This window comes from Rhinolophus ferrumequinum, chromosome 7 (assembly GCF_004115265.2).
Source record: "Rhinolophus ferrumequinum isolate MPI-CBG mRhiFer1 chromosome 7, mRhiFer1_v1.p, whole genome shotgun sequence".
Classification (NCBI taxonomy): domain Eukaryota; kingdom Metazoa; phylum Chordata; class Mammalia; order Chiroptera; family Rhinolophidae; genus Rhinolophus; species Rhinolophus ferrumequinum.
The window spans coordinates 51,807,419-51,830,704 of NC_046290.1; the positions used below are offsets into that span (position 1 = coordinate 51,807,419).

Consider the following 23,286-nt stretch of genomic DNA (forward strand, 5'->3'; position numbering starts at 1 on the left):
TTCTGAAGAATTTCTGAGCCCATTGTGGTTTTATTTATTCTTATTAAAAGATATATTTGGCTACAGAGATCAACATTTCACAGTTCCACAGAGAATATGAACTGATTTGTTTTTTATTTTGTATTTTACAGATGGTAAACACAGTGGATCATGCTCATTCTACCACAGTGGAACAGCCAAACAATGAAATAGGAGATATTACAAGAAACGAGATCATTCAGAGTCCTATTTCTCAGGTTCCATCGGTAGAAAAACTGCCCATCAGCACAGGAACTGAGGTGTTACCCACTTCTGGTTCCTTTCCACTAGATGATGATGTTTTTGCAGAAATTGCGGAGCCATCTGATCCTACTAGTGTCTTAGTTAACAGCAATTTACCTGTCACTAGTACTTCAAGTTATAGGTTATTGTGTGGCATTGACAAGAATGTTTGCAATAAGATTAGTCTTCTACCTGATGATGAGGACAGCTTGCCCCCTCTTCTGGTTGCATCTGGAGAAAAAGGATCAGGTAGGATAGCAGATAGCAGTTATTTACATTTTAAGAAGAAGTTTTTTAAAAAAAGATTGTACTGATGAATTTTGTCAGTGTTGTATGAAATGCATTATTTTAAACTTAAGACAATTTGGTTGAAATATGTACTATGGCTTGGTAACTTTAGTTTACATAAACTCTTATTATATAAAAACAAATTCTAAAAAGATCTGGACTTTTGAGTTCAATATGATTCATTTATCTAACTCCCTAATTTAGAGTGAGGCAGAAAGTCCAATACAACAGGGAAATTGTAGACTGTTAGCCTTGAAAATATTTCCATTGTACTAGAGTTTTTGACTCCATGTCATTTTTTTTTAAGGGAGCGTAGTGTGTAAAGAAAAGAGTATTGGATTGGATGATAAAACTAGGAATTTTAGTTTCTCTTCTACTACTTAATGTGTATGACTTGAAGCATGTTATATGTAATCTCTTTGGGCCTCAGTTTCCTTTTAAAAGAAGAGAACCTAGATGATCTCTACGGTCTTTTCCAAGCTGGAGATCTGTGGCCAGCTCCTACTAGTGGTTCCCTAGGATACACTATGCCGCCTCCTGCAACATGAAGTGATCATGCCCTGTGCATGATAATGTAGGGAGGAGCTTAGGATCTCTTTCTGCCAGTAGGAGCTATTTCATGAACCTGGCTATTGTGGTAAAAATACCTTAAGCCCTGTTCTTTGCATGTTATGCATATTTTCCTATTGATTGTCAAGCTCTTTTTATTTTGCCACTTGTTACTAATACAGGGCATATGTCAGCAAGCGATATGTGCAACTTGGGTCTAGATTACTTTCAGAGTTGTAAATTTCGGAATTTATAATTGGAGTGGCTGGCAGACTGGAATCCACTTTACAAAAACATGTTTGTTTTAAAATTTTAAAGGTATTAAAATTGTATAAATATGCTATTTGATTAACATATTTGCATATGTACTGTATAACATCAGGATTTATATGTATTACAGTATTAATATCTTTGCATAAATAGAAAAGTAAAAATGAGTATATAACAGTTTTCCAGGATGTTGATTCATTTTACGAAGCGTGTTTGCTTTCTTTTTAAATTTGCTCAAGCCATTGGTGGATTTATAAATGTTTTTTTCACTGCAAACATATTTAACAGGAAGTCATGTTTATTCTAACTGTGTCATTTTCATGATTTAGTGCCTGTAGTAGAAGAACATCCATCTCATGAGCAGATCATTTTGCTTCTTGAAGGCGAAGGTTTTCACCCTGTTACATTTGTCCTAAATGCTAATCTACTTGTGAATGTCAAGTTAGTATTTTGTAAGTAATGATTAATCTTTCTTTGCCTAATTGGTAAGCAGGATTTCTTATTTAATGACATCTTCAGGTTAGATTTTGACTGGTAATCATGAAAAATAAGTAGCATTGGATATTGTTTTTTTAGCCAAATATGAATATAAATAAATTTTGCAAACTTGTATTCAGTGGGACTTGAAATACAAATTTACAGATTTTTACTAGTATCTCTCAGTCATGTTAATTAAGGTCATGGGCTCATAGCTGAGCTGTATTTTGATGCTCATGATATAATTAACTGTATTTCATATAACTTTTAGATAAGTTGAAATTTGGTAATTGAAATAAGCAAGAATCCTGATTTAGTAGCAATAAAGACAGTTTTAAAGTAAATCACATGGGACCTCATAAAAAGTAAGGAAATTAAGAATCCTCAGTAATAAATAATCTTCAATACTCAACAATGCTCTTCTCAGCTTTTCATTCTCTTTGAAACTAACCTGATTCTTACCCACTGCATTTTAGCATATTAGTGCATCTTTTATTTTAGTGTTAATTATTTATTGACTCCATAAAATAACCTTTCATCCTTTCTCTTTTTTGCATTAATATTATACAATTCAGTTTAAAGTTTTTGTGAGGAGAACTCTGGAAAACTAGCGAATTTGAAAAATTGTGCTTCATGCAAAGGAGAATTATATTTAGCTTTCTTGATTAATAGAAGTTGACATTCATAGTTGTATGCTTTTATCACTTAAGATTCCTCAGACAAATATTGGTACTTCTCAACCAATGGATTGCATGGCTTGGGACAGGCAGAAATTATTATTCTATTGTTATGTTTGCCAAATGAAGATACTATTCCTAAGGACATCTTCAGACTATTTATCTCCATATATAAGGATGCTCTAAAAGGTATAGCATTTTATTTTGAACTGTTCAGACTAGGGGATGGATAAATTAATTAAGGGCGTTTATGCTTTAATTAATTAAAAAAAGTTAAAGGCATTTATGATAACTGTATTAAAGATTTACTTTGTGAAGAGATTGATTTCTTAGAAGGACCTTAATTATCATTTTCAGTCACCTTAAATCTAGCATTTTATGTGATCAGTGTCTTTACACAGATTTTTTTCTTATTTTAAAAGTGAAAATGTATGTGCCTTCTTAATTTTTTAAAAAATGTATACTTTTCTTACTGCCTGTATAAGATTGGGGGGACATGATAATTTTTCACTTGACCATGCAGTAAGGAGAAAAGTCTTTAAATAAAGGGTTAGAAACATTTTCAAAGTTTTGTTCACATTCCCTCGTCTCCAGGAATAACAGCTTTGTGCACACAAAGTATTTAATAGATGCTTCTTCAAGAGTGGAAATAAGAAAAAAATATATTCTACATTGCCTTTGTTTAAGAAGTTTATATTGGGACATTCAGACTCAGAATATATCTTTAAAACAACTCAAACTCTTTTTATTCCTGATTTTGTTTCCAGGAAAATACATAGAAAACTTGGACAATATTACCTTTACTGAGAGTTTCCTCAGTAGCAAGGACCACGGAGGATTTCTGTTTATTACACCTACTTTTCAGAAACTTGATGATCTCCCATTACCTAGTAATCCTTTTCTTTGTGGAATTCTTATCCAGAAGCTAGAGATTCCCTGGGCAAAGGTTTTTCCTATGCGTTTAATGTTGAGATTGGGTGCAGAATATAAAGGTGAGTTTTAGAATAATAAATAAGTTACATAAGTTGAAATATACTGAATGTAAAATAAGAATTTTCGGAATATTGTTAAAATCAATGTTTTAATGGATTAATAGGACCACTTTTGTTTTACTGTACTTTTACAATTCCAAAACAACCCTCCTTGACTACGAAATTAGTCTACACAACCTTGGTATGTCATGAAGTTTCTAGATGTTCATAATTATTATGTTAACTTACCTTTAAAAATATTTTTTTAAATTTCAGAACAAAACATACAAAACCTTGAGAAGTTTTCTTAAAAGCATGTACTGTAGGGATTTCATTATGTCATGTTGCCTGTGTATTAAGAAGGTAAATTATTACCCCCTCAATTTGTGTACATTATGAAGTCAAACATAAAGGATTTTTGGATTATCAGTGCTACAGTTTACAGTTACTGACTATAATAAAAAATTGACTATTTTTAGAGAGGGAAATACTTAAAAATAGTGGTTGCCATTTTTCTAAGCTTAAGGTTCTTTTTTTCTTATTTTTACATTCCTCACATTTAGCTTATCATCCCAAAGTGATGCAGACTATCACTTATGTATAATACAGTGTATATGTGAGTATGTATGTTTGTATGTGTTTACATACCTACCCTTGATACAGCTGGAGATTCTAAAGCTGTTATTAAATAATGGTCCAGGTTTATATATATGGTTATATCTAAGTTGAAATTATTTCTAGTATTAAGCTTTTTTGAATTCCTACCCTTTATCCCTTTTTGCAAGAAATTATGTATTGCATGTGAAGTACATCACATCTAATTAAATTTTATGCGTTTGATTCTAATATAATTTAATAGGTATTTTCTTGGAGGAAAATTAAATGTAAGGAAGTTATAAAAGTGACCATTACTATTTCAAAATGAACAAATTCAGTGAAAAAGATACTCATTTAAATCCCTCTATTTGGCAAATTTTATTAAACATTAAACTCTGATGGGGGGGTCTTACTATTTAGGATTTAAATATGTGATCCTATTAAAGTATTATATTTAAAAAGTAATAAAATGTACCTTTCATCTCAAGTTTTGTGCCAAAGAACTTAGAAAATTTCATTCTGAGCCAAGTGTTACATCCATTCAACTTAATATTTTGTCTCTGATGTTAATGAGTTATTTTTATGGAAGATTAGGTCAGTATGCTAGCTAATCTTAAGTAATTATGGAACATATAATCTGTAAGTTTGGCCAGTTTTTGGCCAGCATCACTTCCAGATACTTACGTTGTTTTCATACTGAAACTAGGAAAATCATGGAGCAACATGAGGGACTTCTCCAAAGATCACAGGGGTTGGAGCTGCAAAGCTATGATAGCTGTTTAATGGTGATGAGGGCACATCAGCAGTTATACATAGAAGTTAACTAGTCAACAGTCTTGACTGTTTTCTGAGTTCTTCATGTTGCTGGATTTTAGATAGACTAGCATTTTGGTGTTACTGGTGCCCTTGCCTCTTTAGACATGACCTTGGAAGTGTGATTGTGTGTGTATGCGCATGCGTACGTGCATGTGCGCATTTATTTTGTTACAGAGATAATGTACATATGGAAAAGTTAGTGGTAAAAGTTAGAGTCCTGAGATTAAAAACTAAAAGTAACTGTCTAAACTTAGTAACTTTCAAATGGAGATTGTGCTTTTATGTTGAGACCATTTGTTTGGAATATTATTAAATGTTGGATTAGATGGCTTATGAGATCATTTTGTAACTCTGACAAGATGTCCTTTTAAGCCGTAACCTTTGAAAATAGTATTTTAAATAAAATTACCTCTATCAAGTTACAAGGATGCTCCCTCATTCATAAAAGATGAAGTAAAAAGTCAGCATTTACCTTAATCATATCATTTATCATTTTAATGTCTTTTATTACTGTCTTATTTTTTTTTCCAGTCTACACCCTCTGTCCTCCAAATAACTTAGCTATCCTTTTTAAAACTACAAAGTATCTTTGCTACAGCAAAGATGTGAGTCACTGTGACTTAACGTTTTTAGAATAGATAATGTCAGATGGCTTTCTTAGAATTTTAAGGAAGTATATTTGTATATTTATATAACAAGTATTAGAGAGGTTTGTGTGCTTATGACCTAAGCTAAAGGTTAAAAGTGTATCTGCTTTTTATCATCACAGAAATAATCTTACTTGCCTTTTTTCACCTTCCTTTTCTTCCAGAGGCCCTGCTGCATTGCCAGCAATGTATCTTTTTCTTTTTGGTGCACAATATTTACAGTGCCCTAAAGAAAAAGAGTAGTTAGGTGACAGACTCAATGTCCCTTCTTCTTCTCAGCATTGATTTCTCTGATTCTACATGCTCCTTTTATTTTGCTGACCCAAGGACTGTGAAAGTTTACTAATCATCCATAAATTAGCATAATTGAACAGAATTATACATGCCTTAAGAATCTTTAATTCTTCATATTTTACTTTATCAGAATTTTATAGGGTCTAGCCAATTATTGTAATTTCCCAACTGTTGTAACTATGGAAACATAAAGAAAAGACTAAATGCTTTGGAATCAGGCAAGCCTAGTTTCAAATCTGTTTCACCAGCTATTAACTGAGTTGCCATAAGCAAGTTTATTCATCTCTGTGTCTCTACTTTCCCACTTGTAAAGTAGGGATAGACATACTTGCCTCATCAGGTTCTTAATAGGGTTTCAGTAAGATATGTATGTAAAGTTCCCAGTTCAGTGTAGCATCTAGTAGATACACAGTATGGGCTCATGGCATTGCTCACTTTCCCCAAAGTAATGATTAGGTGGTATTCATCCATAATGTTTGAAAAATGAGAATTAATGGTAATAAATTCAAGACTTTGGGGTGGGTTTTGGACAGTAACCAGTTTTCCTTTCTTATGTATAGCATACCCTGCTCCTCTAACAAGTATCAGAGGCCGAAAACCTCTCTTTGGAGAAATAGGACACACTATCATGAACTTACTTGTTGTGAGTAATTGAACTACTTCATTCAGTGTTCTTATATTGTTACTTAAAAAACATATTTATTAAATTTTACACACTTATATTTTCCTATTTTAATTTGGTATATTTGGTATAATGAAAGTTTATTTATAATAAATCCTAATTCATTTAACATAAACGGGCTCTGTTTTTAATGAACTGCTTTTTATAATAGAACACATCTTCTAATTTATGTGTACGATTCTAATTGCCTTTCAATTCATTCTGCGGTAGTGCTTACAAATTTAGGTAATGTGAGATTTACACAAATGTTGAAGCTTTTGGTGCTTTAGAAAAATGTGTTAGTAAAGTCACTAAGTTTGGTGATTGTGACCAAATTGTAGCCTCAGTTTTCTTGTTTGTAATAGGAAGGATCGGATTAGATGATGTTGCAGGTTCCCTTCCACCTGTAATTTCTATAATTTTGTGTTTACCTATTACCAGAGAAAAGTATTTCAGTGGATTTGCTTTTATTTATAATACTCAGTTTGAAGACCTATTCTATTTTGGAAGATGTATAACTAGAAAGAGATTACTATAGCGTTCTTCCTGAGAATATTCTTTATTATTGTGAAGTAGCTGGAAGGGTTAGTAGGTTTTTTTAAGTTGATACTGCTTTCTGGATGGCATTTTGGCAGTTAGGTATCACAAGTCTTAAAATGATGGCTACTCTTAAAAATGGAATTATTGAATGGATCAATGTGCATGGATAGTAGTTTAAGGTTTATGGAAATGTCATTATTTTATGTAGGACCTTCGAAATTACCAGTATACCTTGCATAACATAGATCAGCTGTTGATTCATATGGAAATGGGGAAAAGCTGCATAAAAATACCTCGGAAAAAATACAGCGATGTGAGTATAATAGCTCTATTCAAATTTTGAAGATAATTATTGAACATTAATTTCCTTAGAAGTTTGTCAAATTAAATTTGTTTTGAATCAGACTATCTAATATACCAGGGGTGCCAAAAAAACGTATACAAGTAGACACTTTGGTCAACATGGCTCAAGCAGCAGTTCACCTTAATCAGAAGTGTCTGGACGCTGATGGTAACCACTTTGAGCATCTCTTATAATTGCAGAAGTCAAACATCACTTGTATTCATCTTTTGTTATTGGTATATATTGAGTATTAATATTTTAATATACTTTTCCTTCCTTAAAATGTGTATACATTTTTTTGGCACCCTTTGTATAATGGTAAAATATATTTGAAATTTTAGATTTGTTTCCTAATAAGGCATTTGTTTAATCCTATTTTTTCATCTTTTTTCCTTAACTGTTTTATCTATTAATTGAGGTGATTTTACTTAATACATTTGTTTCTATCACATTGTTAGGGAGTTGTCCAGACCAAAGCTTGATAATTATGAAGCTGGTCAGAAATGTGACTCTGAATTATTGTAACTGATGAAGTCATAAAATGTTAAAAGTGTTTCTAAATGACTGTTGTTATTTTCCAGGTAATGAAAGTAATAAGTTCTTCTAATGAGCATGTCATTAGTATTGGAGCTAGTTTTAGTACAGAAGCAGATTCTCATCTAGTCTGTGTACAGAATGACGGAGTTTATCAAACACAGGCCAACAGTGCCACTGGCCATCCTAGAAAAGGTGAGTGTTGGCTCCTGGTGTTAATCCATTAAACCACCTCAATAAATAGAATTCCTTTCAAAAGGGAAATATATATATTTTACTTATTTGCTGAATTGATGGTGATAAAACAGTATGTCTTAAAATTTCAGCTATACAAACATTTTTAAATTGCTTCTAATTTGTGTTTTTCTCTTGGGCTATATTAGGTTTAAAGACTTGGAACACTGTATTTAGATATCTTCAGGCTTAGTATATCCCATATGGTGGGAGTCTTACTTTTTCAGTTATTTCTTTCTAGAATGAGGTTTTTTTTTCACCTTTGCTTGCTCTTTGCTCCATCCCTCTTAATTAGGGGAGCACAGGGTAGATAAGAATGTAGGATGATTTATAAAACTGTGACTATAAAAATGATAAAGGTGGTAAAGGGAGTAGCATATTTGAATGACATTACTCTCAGTTCTGGCTAAATGGCCTCAGTGACTGCTGTGATTACCAAACCCTTACAGTAGAGGGCCTATAAAATCCGAAGTTAAGTGGCAGTAACTATTCCATAAAATTAATACAGTGTTATAAAATAACTTATTTAAATAAAGTAGACTGACATTTTGGCAGCTAATAAAATGTTTTCTTCTTATTGTAAAAGTAATGTATGCTCATTTGTAGTAAGGCTGGAAAATATGTTTTAAAAAGTAGAAAAAGAAAAAGAAATGCCAAGATATGGCCATTGTTGACATTTTTACTATATTTCCTTTTTATGTTAATATATATTAAATAGATGATTTTATACTGGATATTTATGTTTCTGTGATTTTTTTCATTTAACATGTCATTGATACTTTTTGTCATTAAAATTTAACAACTATTTAATATTTATTTGTTGAATTGGTATATATATGGTATAAATTCAAAAGATACAAATATTTATAGCGCAAAATCGCCTTTCCTCCCTCAGGCTACCCTCTTACTTCAGCACAGGCAACCAAACCAGTGTTATCAGTTTCTTGTATATCCTTTCTGAGACATTTTTCTTTATATATATATTTAAGCAAACACACACACACACACACACACACACACAGCCTTTCTTCTACTGTTTTAAACAAATCATAACATTTGTTCCATTCTGCACCTTACTTTTTCTTTTATTAACATACTTTGGACATTATTCAATGTTAGTATATAAAGAATATTTGCATTACACATAATTTTCCACTTTATATATGTACATCATTTAATTGTTCCTATTGATGGATGTAGCCTTTACCAGTCCTTGGCTATTTATAAAAATGTACTGTGAATAACTTTGTATACATGCCATTAATTCCTAAAAATGCAGTTGGTGCAAAGGATACCAGAGAAAAGTATTTCAGTGGACTTGCTTTTATTTATAATATTCAGTTTGAAGACCTATTCTACTGAAGACCTATTTGTAATTTTAACAGATAATTATCAAGTCGTCCTCCCAGAGATTGTTCTGATTTATCCTCTCACCAGTAGCGATGTTCAATTTCTCACACCCTCCCTGACACAGACACAAAGATTTTAAATAGCTCAATAGTCCATCAGTTGTTAGATACAAACATTAAATTACCTTTATGTAATATTTTATCTTTGTTTGTTTTTTGATTAGCTTTCTATTGTAAGTGGTATGGGCATGGCATTTATCAAGTACTTAAAATGTGCCATTCTCCACATTATGCATTTAAAATATATCCTATAACATAAAATAGAGCAGGTTAAAACATAACTGTTGTATTTTTTTATCAGTGACAGGTGCAAGTTTTGTGGTATTCAATGGAGCTCTAAAAACATCTTCAGGATTTCTTGCTAAGTCCAGCATCGTTGAAGGTATCAGTTTCATCTTTAAGATTGTTTTAATGTAAAGATGTTTTCCATTTCTTTTTGAAACTGTATTTGATACTTATATAAAAGAATATATGTAAGTTATAAGGTAGGGTACCACAAACTTCTCTGAAATTACCCAGCCCAAGAACGAGAACATGACCAATATTGGGTCTACTTATGCCTTTTTCTCCCTCTCACCAAGAAAATAGAAAATGTGTTTATCATTCTCTTGCTTAATTTTCTTTTTACTCTCTATAAACATATGCCTAGACAATATATTGTTTGTTTATATTTATTTGGAAGATTTATAAAAATGATATCATTCTTCACATGGTCTTATGGAACTTAACTATTTTCACATAACATGATGTCTCTAAAATTTACACATGTTGTTGCTGGCAACTATAGCTTATTCATTTTCAATGCTATTCAATATTTTATTTTGTGAATGTATGACAATTATCTTCCGATCATGTACATCTGGGTTGGTTCTTTTTTGTTGTTAGGAACAGTGGTGCTAGTGACATTCTTGTTGGTTTGTGTGTTGACACTGGGCACGTGTCTAAGAGTTTCTCTACAGTATATTTCCAGTAGTGGATTTCTTGGCCAGTAGATTAGTAAATGTTCACTTTTAAAAGATACTGCTGAATTGTTTGCATCAGAATATGTAAGATTACACATTGATCTACATATTTTCCAAATGTAGTTTTGTCAGACTATTTAATGTTTGTCATTCTGGTAGTTATCTCTGAACACGATCATAATTAGCACACCCCTAATAAGTAGAGCATCTTGTGACATATGCACTGGACACATGTTTTATCTGTGAAATGCCTGTTTACATCTTTTGCCTATTTTTCTATCATGTTTTATCTTTTTATAACTGATTTATAGTTACATAGTTTTTTTATACATTGTATATTTCCTCTACCATTTTGTAGTGTCTTTTTACCACTGTGTTTCCCCAAAAATAAGACGTAGCCGGACAATCAACTCTAATGCATCTTTTGGAGCAAAAATTAATATAAGACCTGGACTTATTTTACTATAATACAAGACCGGGTCTTATTTTACTATAATATAAGACCGGGTATAATATAATATAATAATAATAAAATATAAGACCAGGTCTTATATTAATTTTTGCTCCCAAAGATGCATTAGCGCTGATTGTCTGGCTAGGTCTTATTTTCAGAGAAACATGGTAGTTCTTCATTTTAATACAGTATAATTTATTAATCTTTTATGGTTAATGTTTTTAAAGAAATCTTTCTTATCCTATAGTTAAAAAGGTGTTCTCCTGTTATGTCCCTAAAGATTTCAAGTTTTGCCTTTAACACTTAATTTATCTGGAACTTATTTATATGCATGTATAAGGAAAGGAATAGTAACATTTTTCTGCATTTGAAAAGGAACTGATTCAGCATGAGTGATTTAATACTCCTAATGAGAGGTTTTTCCTCACACCACCTCTGACACCAAATGTGTGGGTTTTTGTCCTTACATCAGTCAGTTTTCTGACACCAAGTAGGTGTCCAACAATTCAATTCAATTTTGACATTAACTACCCAGAGTTAGCACAGACCCCATAAGTTAAAGGCTCCGTCCCACAAGACTGCCCACCCCCACTTCAAATGCCAGTTAGAAGTCTGGGGTCTCTTGGGCTTCTGACTCACTGCCTCTAAATCAGAGGATCCACTCCTTCCTCCTCAGGTTCAATAATTTGCTAGAATGGCTCACAGAACTCAGAAAACACTTTACTTATGTTTACTGGTTTATTATAAAGCATTTGTAAAGGATAAAACTGAGGAACGACCAAATGGCAGAGATGCATATGGAGAGAGGGTCATGGAGATTCCATGCCCTCTCCAGACATACCACCCTCCCATCACATTACCCCTCTAAGCACCTTGACGTGTTTGCCAACGTGGCAGCGCTCCATATCCCGATGTTTAGCTGATCTCAGTGTGTAGGCCTGAGAGAGTAAATCACTGGCCATTGCTAATCAAACTCAACATCCGGCCCCTTGCCCAGGTCTAGCCCAAGGATGTAAAGGGACCCTTCCGCACAGTCCTCTGGTGCCTCTGTCTTCAGTATCTTGACCCCAGATTCCAGGCTTCCTCAGACTGTTATTTCTGGCTTCTTAACCCAGTTGGGTCATTGCAGGCTTCATGAATCACCATGGCGAAACTGTAGAAACTGTCCCCAAGCAGAGAGCCTGGGCAATTGTGGGCTGACTTGTTGAGTTTTCCTCTAGGGATCACAGTATTGTACTTTCTGTTGTCCACTACCTGAAACAGTAGCCTCATACATTGTGTCTAGTTTTATGGCTCGTGTCTAGTTTTATGGCTCGTTGTTGTGAAAGAGCTAGTTTGGTATCATAGCCAGAAGTGGAAAATTTTTTTAATCATTTATTTTTTTAAAAATTGTTAACATTTTTTTGCCATTAAAAAAATAACCTGTTTTTACTATTAAAAAAAGAATCTTTAACTTTGTGAAATAGTTTTCTTATCTCCTAATAGAAAAAAAATTAAGGTCACTTAAAACATATGTTGCACAGAACATACTTTGATACAAATTTTATGCCTTAGACATATAAATTGATATTTAGTAAAATAAATGTGAAACATAACTCTTATTTTTAGATGGCTTGATGGTGCAAATAACTCCAGAGACCATGGATGGCTTGCGGCTAGCTCTCCGAGAACAAAAAGACTTTAAAATTACATGTGGGAAAGTTGATGCTGTAGACCTGAGAGAATATGTGGATATCTGCTGGGTAGATTCTGAAGAAAAAGGAAACAAAGGGTAGGAATAATTTCTTACTAAAATGTAATTGATTTGATGGAAGGGAGAAGAATAAAAACATCCTGTTAATAAAATGAACTATTTTATGAATAAACATAGAATTATACCATGAATTTAAATGCTTATACTCCAGTTAACGAATGCAGCCTGTTTGTTTAAACATGACGAGCCTCATGTGTGTTTTCTTGGCCAGAGTTGAAGGGTGGTCAGCTGGGAGGGGACCAATGACAAAATGTCCATTGTGTAGCAGTGTGGGCTTGATGCCAGGGCTGACAAAAACAAGACATTTGTTCTGCTGTATGGTACATATTTTTGTCAAGTAAGTATAGGATTCCGTTTGGATGTTTATTTTGTATTATATTGATGCACTGTAAATACAAACAACTGAATTTAATAATATACATATTAGAGGTCTTACAGAATATTACTGCCATTCCTCTTTTCAGTTACCTTTTTTTTTTTGAGAATGGCTAAGGGCTCTGGAGCAAAAAAAGGAAGAAGAGGGCTAATGCTGAAGGATTCTAAAATAGAGTTTTTGAAATTCATGAGACAGCTTTTCAGTTCAGAGACTTGTGTATTTTAAACCTCATGTCTGAATTGGGTATTCGAAAATGTAAATATAATTTGCTACACAATCAAGAAATCTTGGTAAATGAACATAAACTACAGTTTTAATTATTTTGTGTATAGTTGAGATATCTTACTGCTGCTATAAATTTATAACTTTCATAATTTTTCTCCTTATTCCATTTGCTCAAATCTGATAATTCACTTCATAAGAAGCACTTTATTAGTAATAATTCTGTTGTATTATGTTTTATTCTGTAGTGTTATTAGTTCCGTGGATGGAATATCATTACAAGGATTTCCAAGTGAAAAAATAAAACTGGAAGCCGATTTTGAAATTGATGACAAGATTGTAAAGTGTACTGAGGTAACTGAGAAAGAAGGTTCCTTCCCTTTATATGCTGTGTTTCGATATGGTTTTTGTTTTTTTAACTGGGAGATTTTGCAGTACTCAACCTCTGAATGTTTAAGTGCAGCTTGTTACACTTTTTACATCACACCTTGGGACACACATATTTCTACCCCAGACTTACCTTTTATAACACCTGACTTGGAATTCCATAGGATTATTTCAGGCTATTGTATGATGCCTGCCAGCTCCACAGTTAAGTTCTGGTAGCATTGCCATCTGTGTTTATACAGTAATACATATGTTATCTGACCATATTATTTTCATTTTCTCTTAATTTACAAAAATAAAAATATTTTATTGACATCAATTTATAATCAACATTTACATATTAAAGTTATTTTTGCATGTTTTAATTATTACATTGTTTTTAAGAAAGGGACATGAAACTAGACTCCCAAACTTTAGTCCACCTTCATACCCCGCCCACCCCACTCACTCTACCTCCTGGGTCAGGCAATCAGTGTTACTCATTGCGTATGTATTTTCTGTGATTTTCTGCATGTACAAGATAGAAACTATAGAGGGTATGGAAATGATAAAATATTTCTTTGTTTGATCTTAACTTTATTAAGATGTCGTTATAAGATGGTGAACTTACAGGGTGGGCTCATTAGTACCCTTCTCTAAACTGTGTTAACAAGGCTTTCATTGCTACAGGTTAACTTTAGGCAAAAATAGCAGTCATTTCCAAATTCTGTAACCTTTGGTTTTAAGATCTATACTTATAGTATAGATCAGGGTGTGTATGTGTGTGTGTATTAAAGTAAAAAATATATAGTGCTCTTAACTAGTGAATTTCATGCAACTAACATTGGAATTTTAATAATAAAGTTGAATTGAAAGTAGCAATTACTGCATTTTTAAATGTACTTTTAATCATGATTTTTTTCCTAATTAAATACCTTTCAGGTGTTCTACTTTCTAAAGGACCAGGATTTATCTATTTCAGCAACTCATTATCAGTTTGCAAAAGAAATAGCCATGGCTTGTAGTGCTGCACTGAGCCCTCACTTGAAAACTCTAAAGAATAATGGGATGAATAAAATTGGCCTCAGAGTTTCCATTGACACTGATATGGTGAGGCATGTTTTTGTGATGTGTTTTTGAAATGAATGTATCTTATATTAAAATAATCAAAAGTTTTTTCTTTAACCTTTTATTTTGGGACAAAGACAACTAAAATTTGTAGATCATCAGTGTTTACACACACTTCATGTACTTTATCTCCTTTACTCTCCACAGAGGTCAGCAGATTACTTTTTGTAAAAAGCTAGAGAGTAAATATTTTAGGCATTGTGGGCTGTATGATTTCTTTCACAACTACTCAACTCTGCCATTACAGTGCAAAAGCAACCGTAGGCAGTATGCAAACTAACAAGCTGGGCTGTGTTCCAATGAAACTTTTTTTTTTAACAAAAGTGGTAGGCTACTGGCCCTCAAGCTATAGTGTGCTGACCTTTGCTCCACAATTATCCTGCTTAATAAGTCGGTTTTTAAATTTATTATTTTGAACAGATTCTATACTCACATGATTTAAAATTACAGAAGTCTGAAAGTGTATGTAACAGGACCACCTCACTGAACATTTCCAGCATTCACACTGTAGTTTATGTAATTGGCCCCTTAACTTCAGGCTACAATGTAAATGGTACCTAACAGAGTTTTATAAAGTAATAGACTTGGAAAGATCTCCTTTCTACCCTTATCTCCAAACCCTTTAGGTCCTCCTCCATACTCCCTCTCATTCTTTCTTCCTGGTCAGGCAATCCAATGTTACCCATTTTATGTATGCTTTGTGATTTTATGCATGTACAAGCAAATAAGTACCCTGTTTCCCTGAAAATAAGACCTAGCCGGACAATCAGCAATAATGCGTGTTTTGAAGCAAAAATTAATATAAGACCCAGTATTATATTATACCCGGTCTTATATATTATAGTAAAATAAGACCCGGTATTCACGTCACCGTCACCGTCACCGTCACCGTCACATCACATCACATCACATCACATCACATCACATCACATCACATCCCCAGTCTTATAGTAAAATAAGACCAGGTCTCATATTAGTTTTTGCTCCAAAAGACGCATTAGAGTTGATGTGCAGCTAGGTCTTACTTTGTGGGAAACATGGTATATGTGTCCTTTTTGTTCCCTGTACACTCTTTTTTATTTACCTTGCTTCTTTAACTTAATATACCTTACAGATATTTCATGTTACTACATATGCTTTTTAACAGTTGCATAGTAGTAGTTTGTTATATTAATGTAATTTAACTAGTTCTTATGCATGTTTGGTATGTACTGATTGACATTTAGATTATCCACAATATTTTACTTTTGCGCAAGTGTCAGTCTATAAGAAATATTCCTAGAAGTAGAATTGTCAGGTCCAAGTATGAACTCAATAGGTATTACCATATTGTCTCAAATAGAGATTATACAATTTATATTTCTACCACAATTTGTGAGAGCATTCTTTTCCCTCACTTCCTTAGCAAAGCAGTATGTAATCAAAGTTTTGAACTTTGCCAATTTGATAGGTGAAAAAATGGTCCTCCGGTATTATTTTAATGTACATTTCTGTTTCCAACATCCAGTATAATAGATTTCAAAGCAGGTTCTTCATTAGAATAGTTTATCTAAACAAGAATGAGTTCATGTGCTGGTTTGCATTTCTTCAGCCAGGATGTGTTGTACTCATAGTTCTTATGGGAAAGAACTTATAGTTTCATCTCACTTTTAAAAGTTCCTTTCTCAAGGAAGCATCTGATAATTATTTGAGTAAGCACTGTTAATATTTTTTAGTCAGGTGTATTAAAATGTAATTTTCACCAGCAACATTAAATTCAGATATTAAATATTACTGCAACAAATTCAAAATATTTTAAGTAGATTACTTTTTTTAATACCATGGGATTTTAAGTCATGTTAGTAATCATTTAAAACTTTAGTCCTCCAGTGTGTTTACATGTTCATTGAGAAGAAACCTAAAGTATGAATTAGTGGCAAGTTTTTTATTTTTATGCTATCTGTGGGAGGGACAATTATAATTTATGTAGTAGATGGATAAAAGAAATATAAGAGAATATAAAAAGTATTTTCTTAACATGCTTAAACTGAATGATATTTTTAGTTTATATTTATCTGCTGAGCTAAGCAAGATTGCTCACTATCCAGAGATGACTTATCAAGGTGTTTTTTTTTTTCCAGGTTGAATTTCAGGCAGGATCTGAAGGCCAACTTCTTCCTCAGCATTATCTAAATGATCTTGATAGTGCTCTAATTCCTGTGATCCATGGTGGCACCTCCAACTCTACTAGTTTACCATTAGAAATAGAATTAGTATTTTTCATTATAGAAAATCTTTTTTAGTGAAAAGATTTCAGTGAGTCATATTATATATTGCAAACTGATTTATTAAAACTAATTCCAGCACTAAACCTGAAATGCCACAAACACTAAAAGTAAATATGTTTGACGTTTGAAACACATAAGCTTTGCTTTTTAGGCAGGAATGACCTTTTTAAATCATTAGCACAATTTCAATCTCTAAAAATTTAAGAGATCCAGTTTTTGAAACTTTCCACTTAATACAAATACTAACCAGACAAGGATTTCTTCTCTCTTTAAGAAATTTGTAGCATTTACGGTGTTATTTAAATGCTATGCCAAAGTATCTGTTCTTAGGTATACCTCTTTATGCCAAGATGGATTTTAATGAAGGCTCTTTTCAGATGTAACCTTGTTTGTAATGGCATTATCTGTTTTCTGTATATGCCAGTTAGATTACTGGTTTCTAAAGTCTTAAAAATGTATTTCAATGGCACAGACCAGTTTCTAGATCTTAGACTTAATATGATAATTCTTTAAACAAGGCAGATAACTTATTTGTATAATTGGAGTGGAGACCTACCTCCATGACTAGATAAACTCTTGATTGTTTGAATTAAAATCAGAATTTTGCCTTTTGTCTTCTCAAATTTTATATATATATATATATATATATATATGTATGTATAAATATATATATATATACACACACACACACACATATATGTTTTTTTCTTGATTAAATGGGTATTCTTAAAATAATTGTGGGTGCTTCAGGATTTTGTGCTTCTATATTTAAGTATATTGTTTTTATAGCGAGAACATGATTCAGTATGTGTTTTATAAATCTTTAATAATTTATAAATAGGTAATATTTTTGTATTGCAGTGCATTATTTTTCCTCCTTTCTTTCCAAAGTATACCACTGTATTTACCACTTCTAAGAGTGATTGACGACAGGCCAGACGACCCTTGAAGTAGTCATTATTATGTAGCAATAAATGAAGCCGGAAACAGGTTTTTGTTTTTTTTTTTTACTTCTCCTTTAAACCTTAGAAGTTTCTTGGCAAGTCTACATATTTTCATTAACACAAATGTATTAAATATAAATTTTAATGAACTGATTAGTTTTGCATATTTTAAATTCTTTATATGGTAGTTATTTTTTATAACAGAATATTAACATAAGTTAAATTCTATGCATTTAAAACTGTTACAGAGGTTTCCTATTTACTTCAAACAACAAAATAAGAAAGTATGTTGCATTAAAAAAAATAATGGGCATATTTTAGTTCTGTCATTTAAATTATATAAAATATAATCATTATTTTGATGTTTTATGTGGAATACATATGTTTTTGTATCAAAAACATTTGTATATCTTAAGAAGAAGAAACCACATTAAATAGCCCTGTTTTAAGAAAAATATTTAGGAAGCATCTCAACTTGAAGACCAAGTCAGCGTTATAACTCAGGAACTGAGTGAGGTCTCAGGCTCGGAGAGACTAAGAATTTTAATCAGATTGGTCATATGGTTCCTACTGAATCACTTCTATAGTATTAGGCAGAGATACAGTATGGAAGAGAATATCAGTCTTCTGGAAGTAGCTACTTCATAAATAATGTAAAATGTTGCAAATATTAAATGGCAACACATAATTTGTGAAATTTATTGAAATGGTATAAGGTAAAAACAATTATATATCAAACTCAATTTATTTTTTCTTTATATAGAATGTTTCTTTTGCAATATAAGTAATTGCACAGTCTATGAATATTGAAGCTTGCTTAGAATAACCAAATGGAGGGCTTTTCCAATGATGGGATAGCTTTGGATTTTTTCAAAAAATCTACATATTTAATAAAAATTGGAATTATGTGCCTTTGGAGGTACATTTTGAAGTATTCTTTGTAGATGTATGTTTCTGAATGCATTTGTTACTTATTTGGTAGTTTTCTTCACATAGGCATTAATTTAAAATTTAAAATTTTTACAGGTTCTTTGTACTCAGTCTGCAGTGATCTGTTTTCAGTCTTATGCCTTTTAATACTCTATTTCTTTAAATTTTGAAATAATGAAGTAAAATCTTGGCCATTGTTTTATGCAGTCATCCACCAAACTTCATGTCTATATACTTGCGATATGCAGAGCACTTTATTAACCTTCACAGGTTGAAAGATGAATAAGGTAGTTCTCCTCTTGGAGCTGAAAGTGGGAAGCAGATCTAACAAAGTAAAAGTCATTGCTATAATCGAGATATGGATCTTGACTAGGTGGTGGAGAAACAACCCAGCCTTACCAATAATGAGAAGGCAGCCTGAGAACCTGTTAGCGAATGGGCATTAAACTTGTCTAGGCAAAAGCTGAAAATCTGAAAAGCAGGTAATATGTAAAAAGACAACTTTCCATTTTAAGGCAATTTAAAGTCTTCTGTGTTGTGTGAATATCTTACCTTATAATTTATAAAAGTAGTAGCCTGACTGGTGCCTCAATTGCCTAAGTTTATAACAGCCTGGACTTAGATACTATGTTATAAGTATATAACAGAACTTTCTTTCAATAGCAGGCATAACAACTTTGATAACCTGACTTAAATTTTAAAAGAAAATATCTTGAAATAAGAAACCTCCAAACCATCCTAGGTTTTCATTTTTTTATTTGTGATTTAAGAAAAAAAGATTCATATATGTAATATATATACATTATTCAAATATCAGAAAAAATATTAAAAACTCATCAATGTCAGTTTTATCTTCTACCTTGTGTGCATGTACCTTGTTCTTCCCACTCCCCAGTCTCAACAAGTAATAATTTTAATTAATTTCTTGTGTATCTTCCCAAGGTTTAGGTGCAGTAGCAGCAAATACAAAGATGTATATTTTTTCCTCCATTTTTTATACAAATGTAGCATGCTGTTTACACTGAAGATCACATTGTCAGTTATTCCTTAATTACATTGAATTATGGTTTATATTTAGAATCTTAGGTTTCATTGTTTCTCAAACACTTTTACTCAATGATTGATAAAAGCATCTTATTGCAGAACGGCAAGAAGAAAATCCATTATTGGAATTATGACCATATGTTTCAGTAGGAGGACTATTTTTCTCGTGACAAAATTTTTATTACTGAAACTTGCAAGGTTATTTTTTATTTGAGCTCTATTTAAAACCTTTGTTTTTCCTACCAGACACTAAGCCTCCAGACACCATCCAAATTTATCTTTTACCACTTAATTGACACATTGATAGTTTTTTACATCAGATTATTAGTAGTTTTAAATCTTTATATTCTGAATTTTGGATTTAGCTTGGAATGATACACAATTTAATATTAACACCTGTTGGGAAATATTTTCTGCATTTGCATGGATAAAATTACAAACATTTTCATGCTTTTTACAAATGAAGAAATAGGTCTAATACAAGTGCTTTATTATGAATCTCTGAATATAATAAAGATATTTTTTCTCTTTCTTTGGGTAAAATAAGGTGCTTGACAGCTTCCAAGATAGCTCACAATGATCCCTACCTCTTGGCATTCACACCTTTGTGTAGTCCCCTCCCACAGTGTACCATTGTAGATCTCTGTGACTAATAGAAAGTGGCAGAAGGGAAGGGATGTCATTTCCAAGATTATGTTATAAAAGACTCTATGGCTTCTATCTTTGGTGCATTTCTCCCCGCTCTCTTCTTTTTTTCCCTCTCTCCCCTACCTTTCTCCCTCTCTTTCTGTTGGATCACTCATTCTTGAGGAAGCCAGTTGCAGGCGTGGACAGCCTCATGGAGAGGCAGGAACTGATGTCTCCTGACAATAGTCACAGGCGTGGAAGTGGATCCTCCAACCCCAGTCGAGCCTTCAAATTGTAGCTCCAGCCAACAGTTTGCAGTCTTATGGGAACTACTCAACTAAACCACTCTCAGATTCCTGAATCTCAGAAACTGTAAAATAACAAACATCTGCTATTTTAAACTGCTAAGTTTTCTAGTGATTTGTAATTTGCAGTAACTTATATTAGATAACTAATACAAGATACCTATATCATTGAGCAGCTAAAAGTAAATATTGCTAAAAATGGTTAATTGCTCTGGCAGAATTAGCATATTTCTTGTCAGGATTTATGGATTCCATGTCACAAATAGTATGTTCTTAAGTGCAGAGAATACCAAGACAAAAAGTAGGATTTGGCCATGTGGGAAGAGAGATGCAACTGTGGGAAATTTCCTGTTTCTGGAAATTACATGCTAGGATATTTAGACCAATGTTCCTGCTGAAAACCAAAGCTGATTAAAATACAAAAGCCACTGTAAAACAAAAAGGAGATTTTAAGACAGGAAGGGATGTCCAGTTTAAAAGTATAAAGAGAAGTGAACATAGGACCCTGTTATGACAACCTTATGGAGTAAGGAGGACAGGTAGCAAAGATCAAGGCTCACACAAGGTGGTGAATCTAACAGGAATCATGAATCTCACAGAACTTTCCCACAATAAGCTGAGACACCCCCAAAGGGTTTCAGCCTTTGGATGAGTATAAATTATGTAAAATCATAGCTAAGTTTAGAATTGCCTACATCACACAAAGAATCTTAAGCATTTAACTTGCTTTTAAGGTGATCCCACACTGGTGATGTCCCCACGTGCTTAAAGGAATAAAAATGTAAATCCTCTCCAAAGAAAAGTAACTTCATCGTAGGCCTCAGATGACTTTTCAAATATAATATCTAAAACACAGTAAAAATAAAAGCACATATGGGAACTAGACTCTAGAAGCAAGAATTAATAGGAACAATGAAAACTAAGTCATATAGACTTAGGCATTAGATTTTTTCTTTCAGTGTTTAAAGAAAATCAGGTGTGAGGTACCTGTAGAGAATGGGAAACAAGTGTGGAGCTAATTGGGAAAGAACCTAATACAAATGTTCCAAGACTATTAAAAACTGAACTTTAAAACAGTAAGTTTAATGGCAGAATAGAATCCAGCAAATGGGGAGAATTTATAAATGAATATAAATCAGGAGAAATTATCCAGAGTGCAGCATGGAGAGGCAAAAAAGATGGACAGATGGGAAAACAGGAGACATAAAAGATATAGTGAGAAGTCCTAACAAGCTTAATTAGTTGCAAAAGGAAAGGGGAGAATAGGACAGAGCAAATATTTTTAGATATAATGTACACTTTTCAAAACGAAAGATATGACTCCACAGATTCAAGATGATGAACATATCCCAAACAAAATAAATAAACAGGAATCTACACATAGACACTTAATAGGAAAACAGGAACTGCCAGCTGGCACAGTCAGAGCCCAAGGAACAGTTTGTTCTTTCATCAAAGGTCCAGGAAGGGGTTGGCAGCTATGAGACAGAATCCTTTTGAATGTACCTGCTTTCTTCCAGGAAAGCTGCAGAAAAGCAACAAGACTCCTTCCTCTCCACTATATATAAACCCTGTAGAGCAATGTGTAAACGTTTTGAGGTGGAGCCTTGTAGATTTTCCTTGTTCTACACCAAGCTAGAGACACCAAAAAGGCAGAAACACCGTCTCTATCCACTGGTGCAATGGTGGCAGACACTGCAGGGCAGAACACTAGTAATGGTGTGGGGAGACTAGAGCCCTGAATTTCCAGCCAGAGCACCAAGAAGGGGGATCTTGGAACCAGAGTGTGGGGGGAAATCATAAATAGAAGGAAGCTGAAGAAAGGGAACCTCTCAATTTGTGCATAAAATACTGGGAAACCCCCTCCTCTGCTGTGCATGTGTGAAACTGATCAGAAGCAGCTGAGTAAAGGTTTTGACACTGAACTACAGTGTAGGTCATTATCCAGGTTTCAGACTGGCCATCGAGTGGTGCATAAATAGGGCAGATTAGAACGGCATTGCAAGGGAGCTGAAAACTAAATTATCATTGGAACGAGCTCACAGAAAGCTGGCCAGAATGTGTGGTCTGAACTAACTGGATTGACTTCCACTTAAAACAAGACAAAACAAAACAAAATAGCATTCTTCTGAAGATTTAAACAAGACTGAAAGTTCCATAATATTCAATATGTTCAGGAAATAATCCAAAATTACTCAACATGCAAAACACTAGGGAAATCTAAACAACTCTCAAGGTTAAAGACAATGAACAAAACCCAATTCTGAGGTCACCCAAATGCTAGAATTATTAGAAAAAGACTTAACGTGAATTATTTTAATCATGCTCCACAAAGCAAGG

At 32.9% G+C, this 23,286-nt stretch overlaps 1 protein-coding gene across 3 annotated transcripts in view; it reads left to right on the forward strand.

Moving 5' to 3' along the window:
* The window catches only part of ZFYVE16 (zinc finger FYVE-type containing 16), a 60,002-nt gene extending 42,359 nt beyond the window's left edge, over positions 1–17,643 (forward strand). For 2 of the 3 annotated variants that reach the window (XM_033111103.1, XM_033111102.1), the window contains 12 exons: positions 132–510; positions 1,698–1,820; positions 2,556–2,711; positions 3,290–3,514; positions 6,408–6,490; positions 7,257–7,361; positions 7,973–8,120; positions 9,870–9,950; positions 12,593–12,755; positions 13,584–13,689; positions 14,644–14,811; positions 16,950–17,111. In XM_033111103.1, the coding sequence (XP_032966994.1) occupies positions 132–510; positions 1,698–1,820; positions 2,556–2,711; positions 3,290–3,514; positions 6,408–6,490; positions 7,257–7,361; positions 7,973–8,120; positions 9,870–9,950; positions 12,593–12,755; positions 13,584–13,689; positions 14,644–14,811; positions 16,950–17,111 (1,899 nt within the window). Of the gene's footprint in view, positions 1–131; positions 511–1,697; positions 1,821–2,555; positions 2,712–3,289; positions 3,515–6,407; positions 6,491–7,256; positions 7,362–7,972; positions 8,121–9,869; positions 9,951–12,592; positions 12,756–13,583; positions 13,690–14,643; positions 14,812–16,949 lie in introns of all 3 variants that reach the window. The other variant, XM_033111101.1, reaches the window with a different exon arrangement.
* Positions 17,644–23,286: the final 5,643 nt, after the last annotated feature.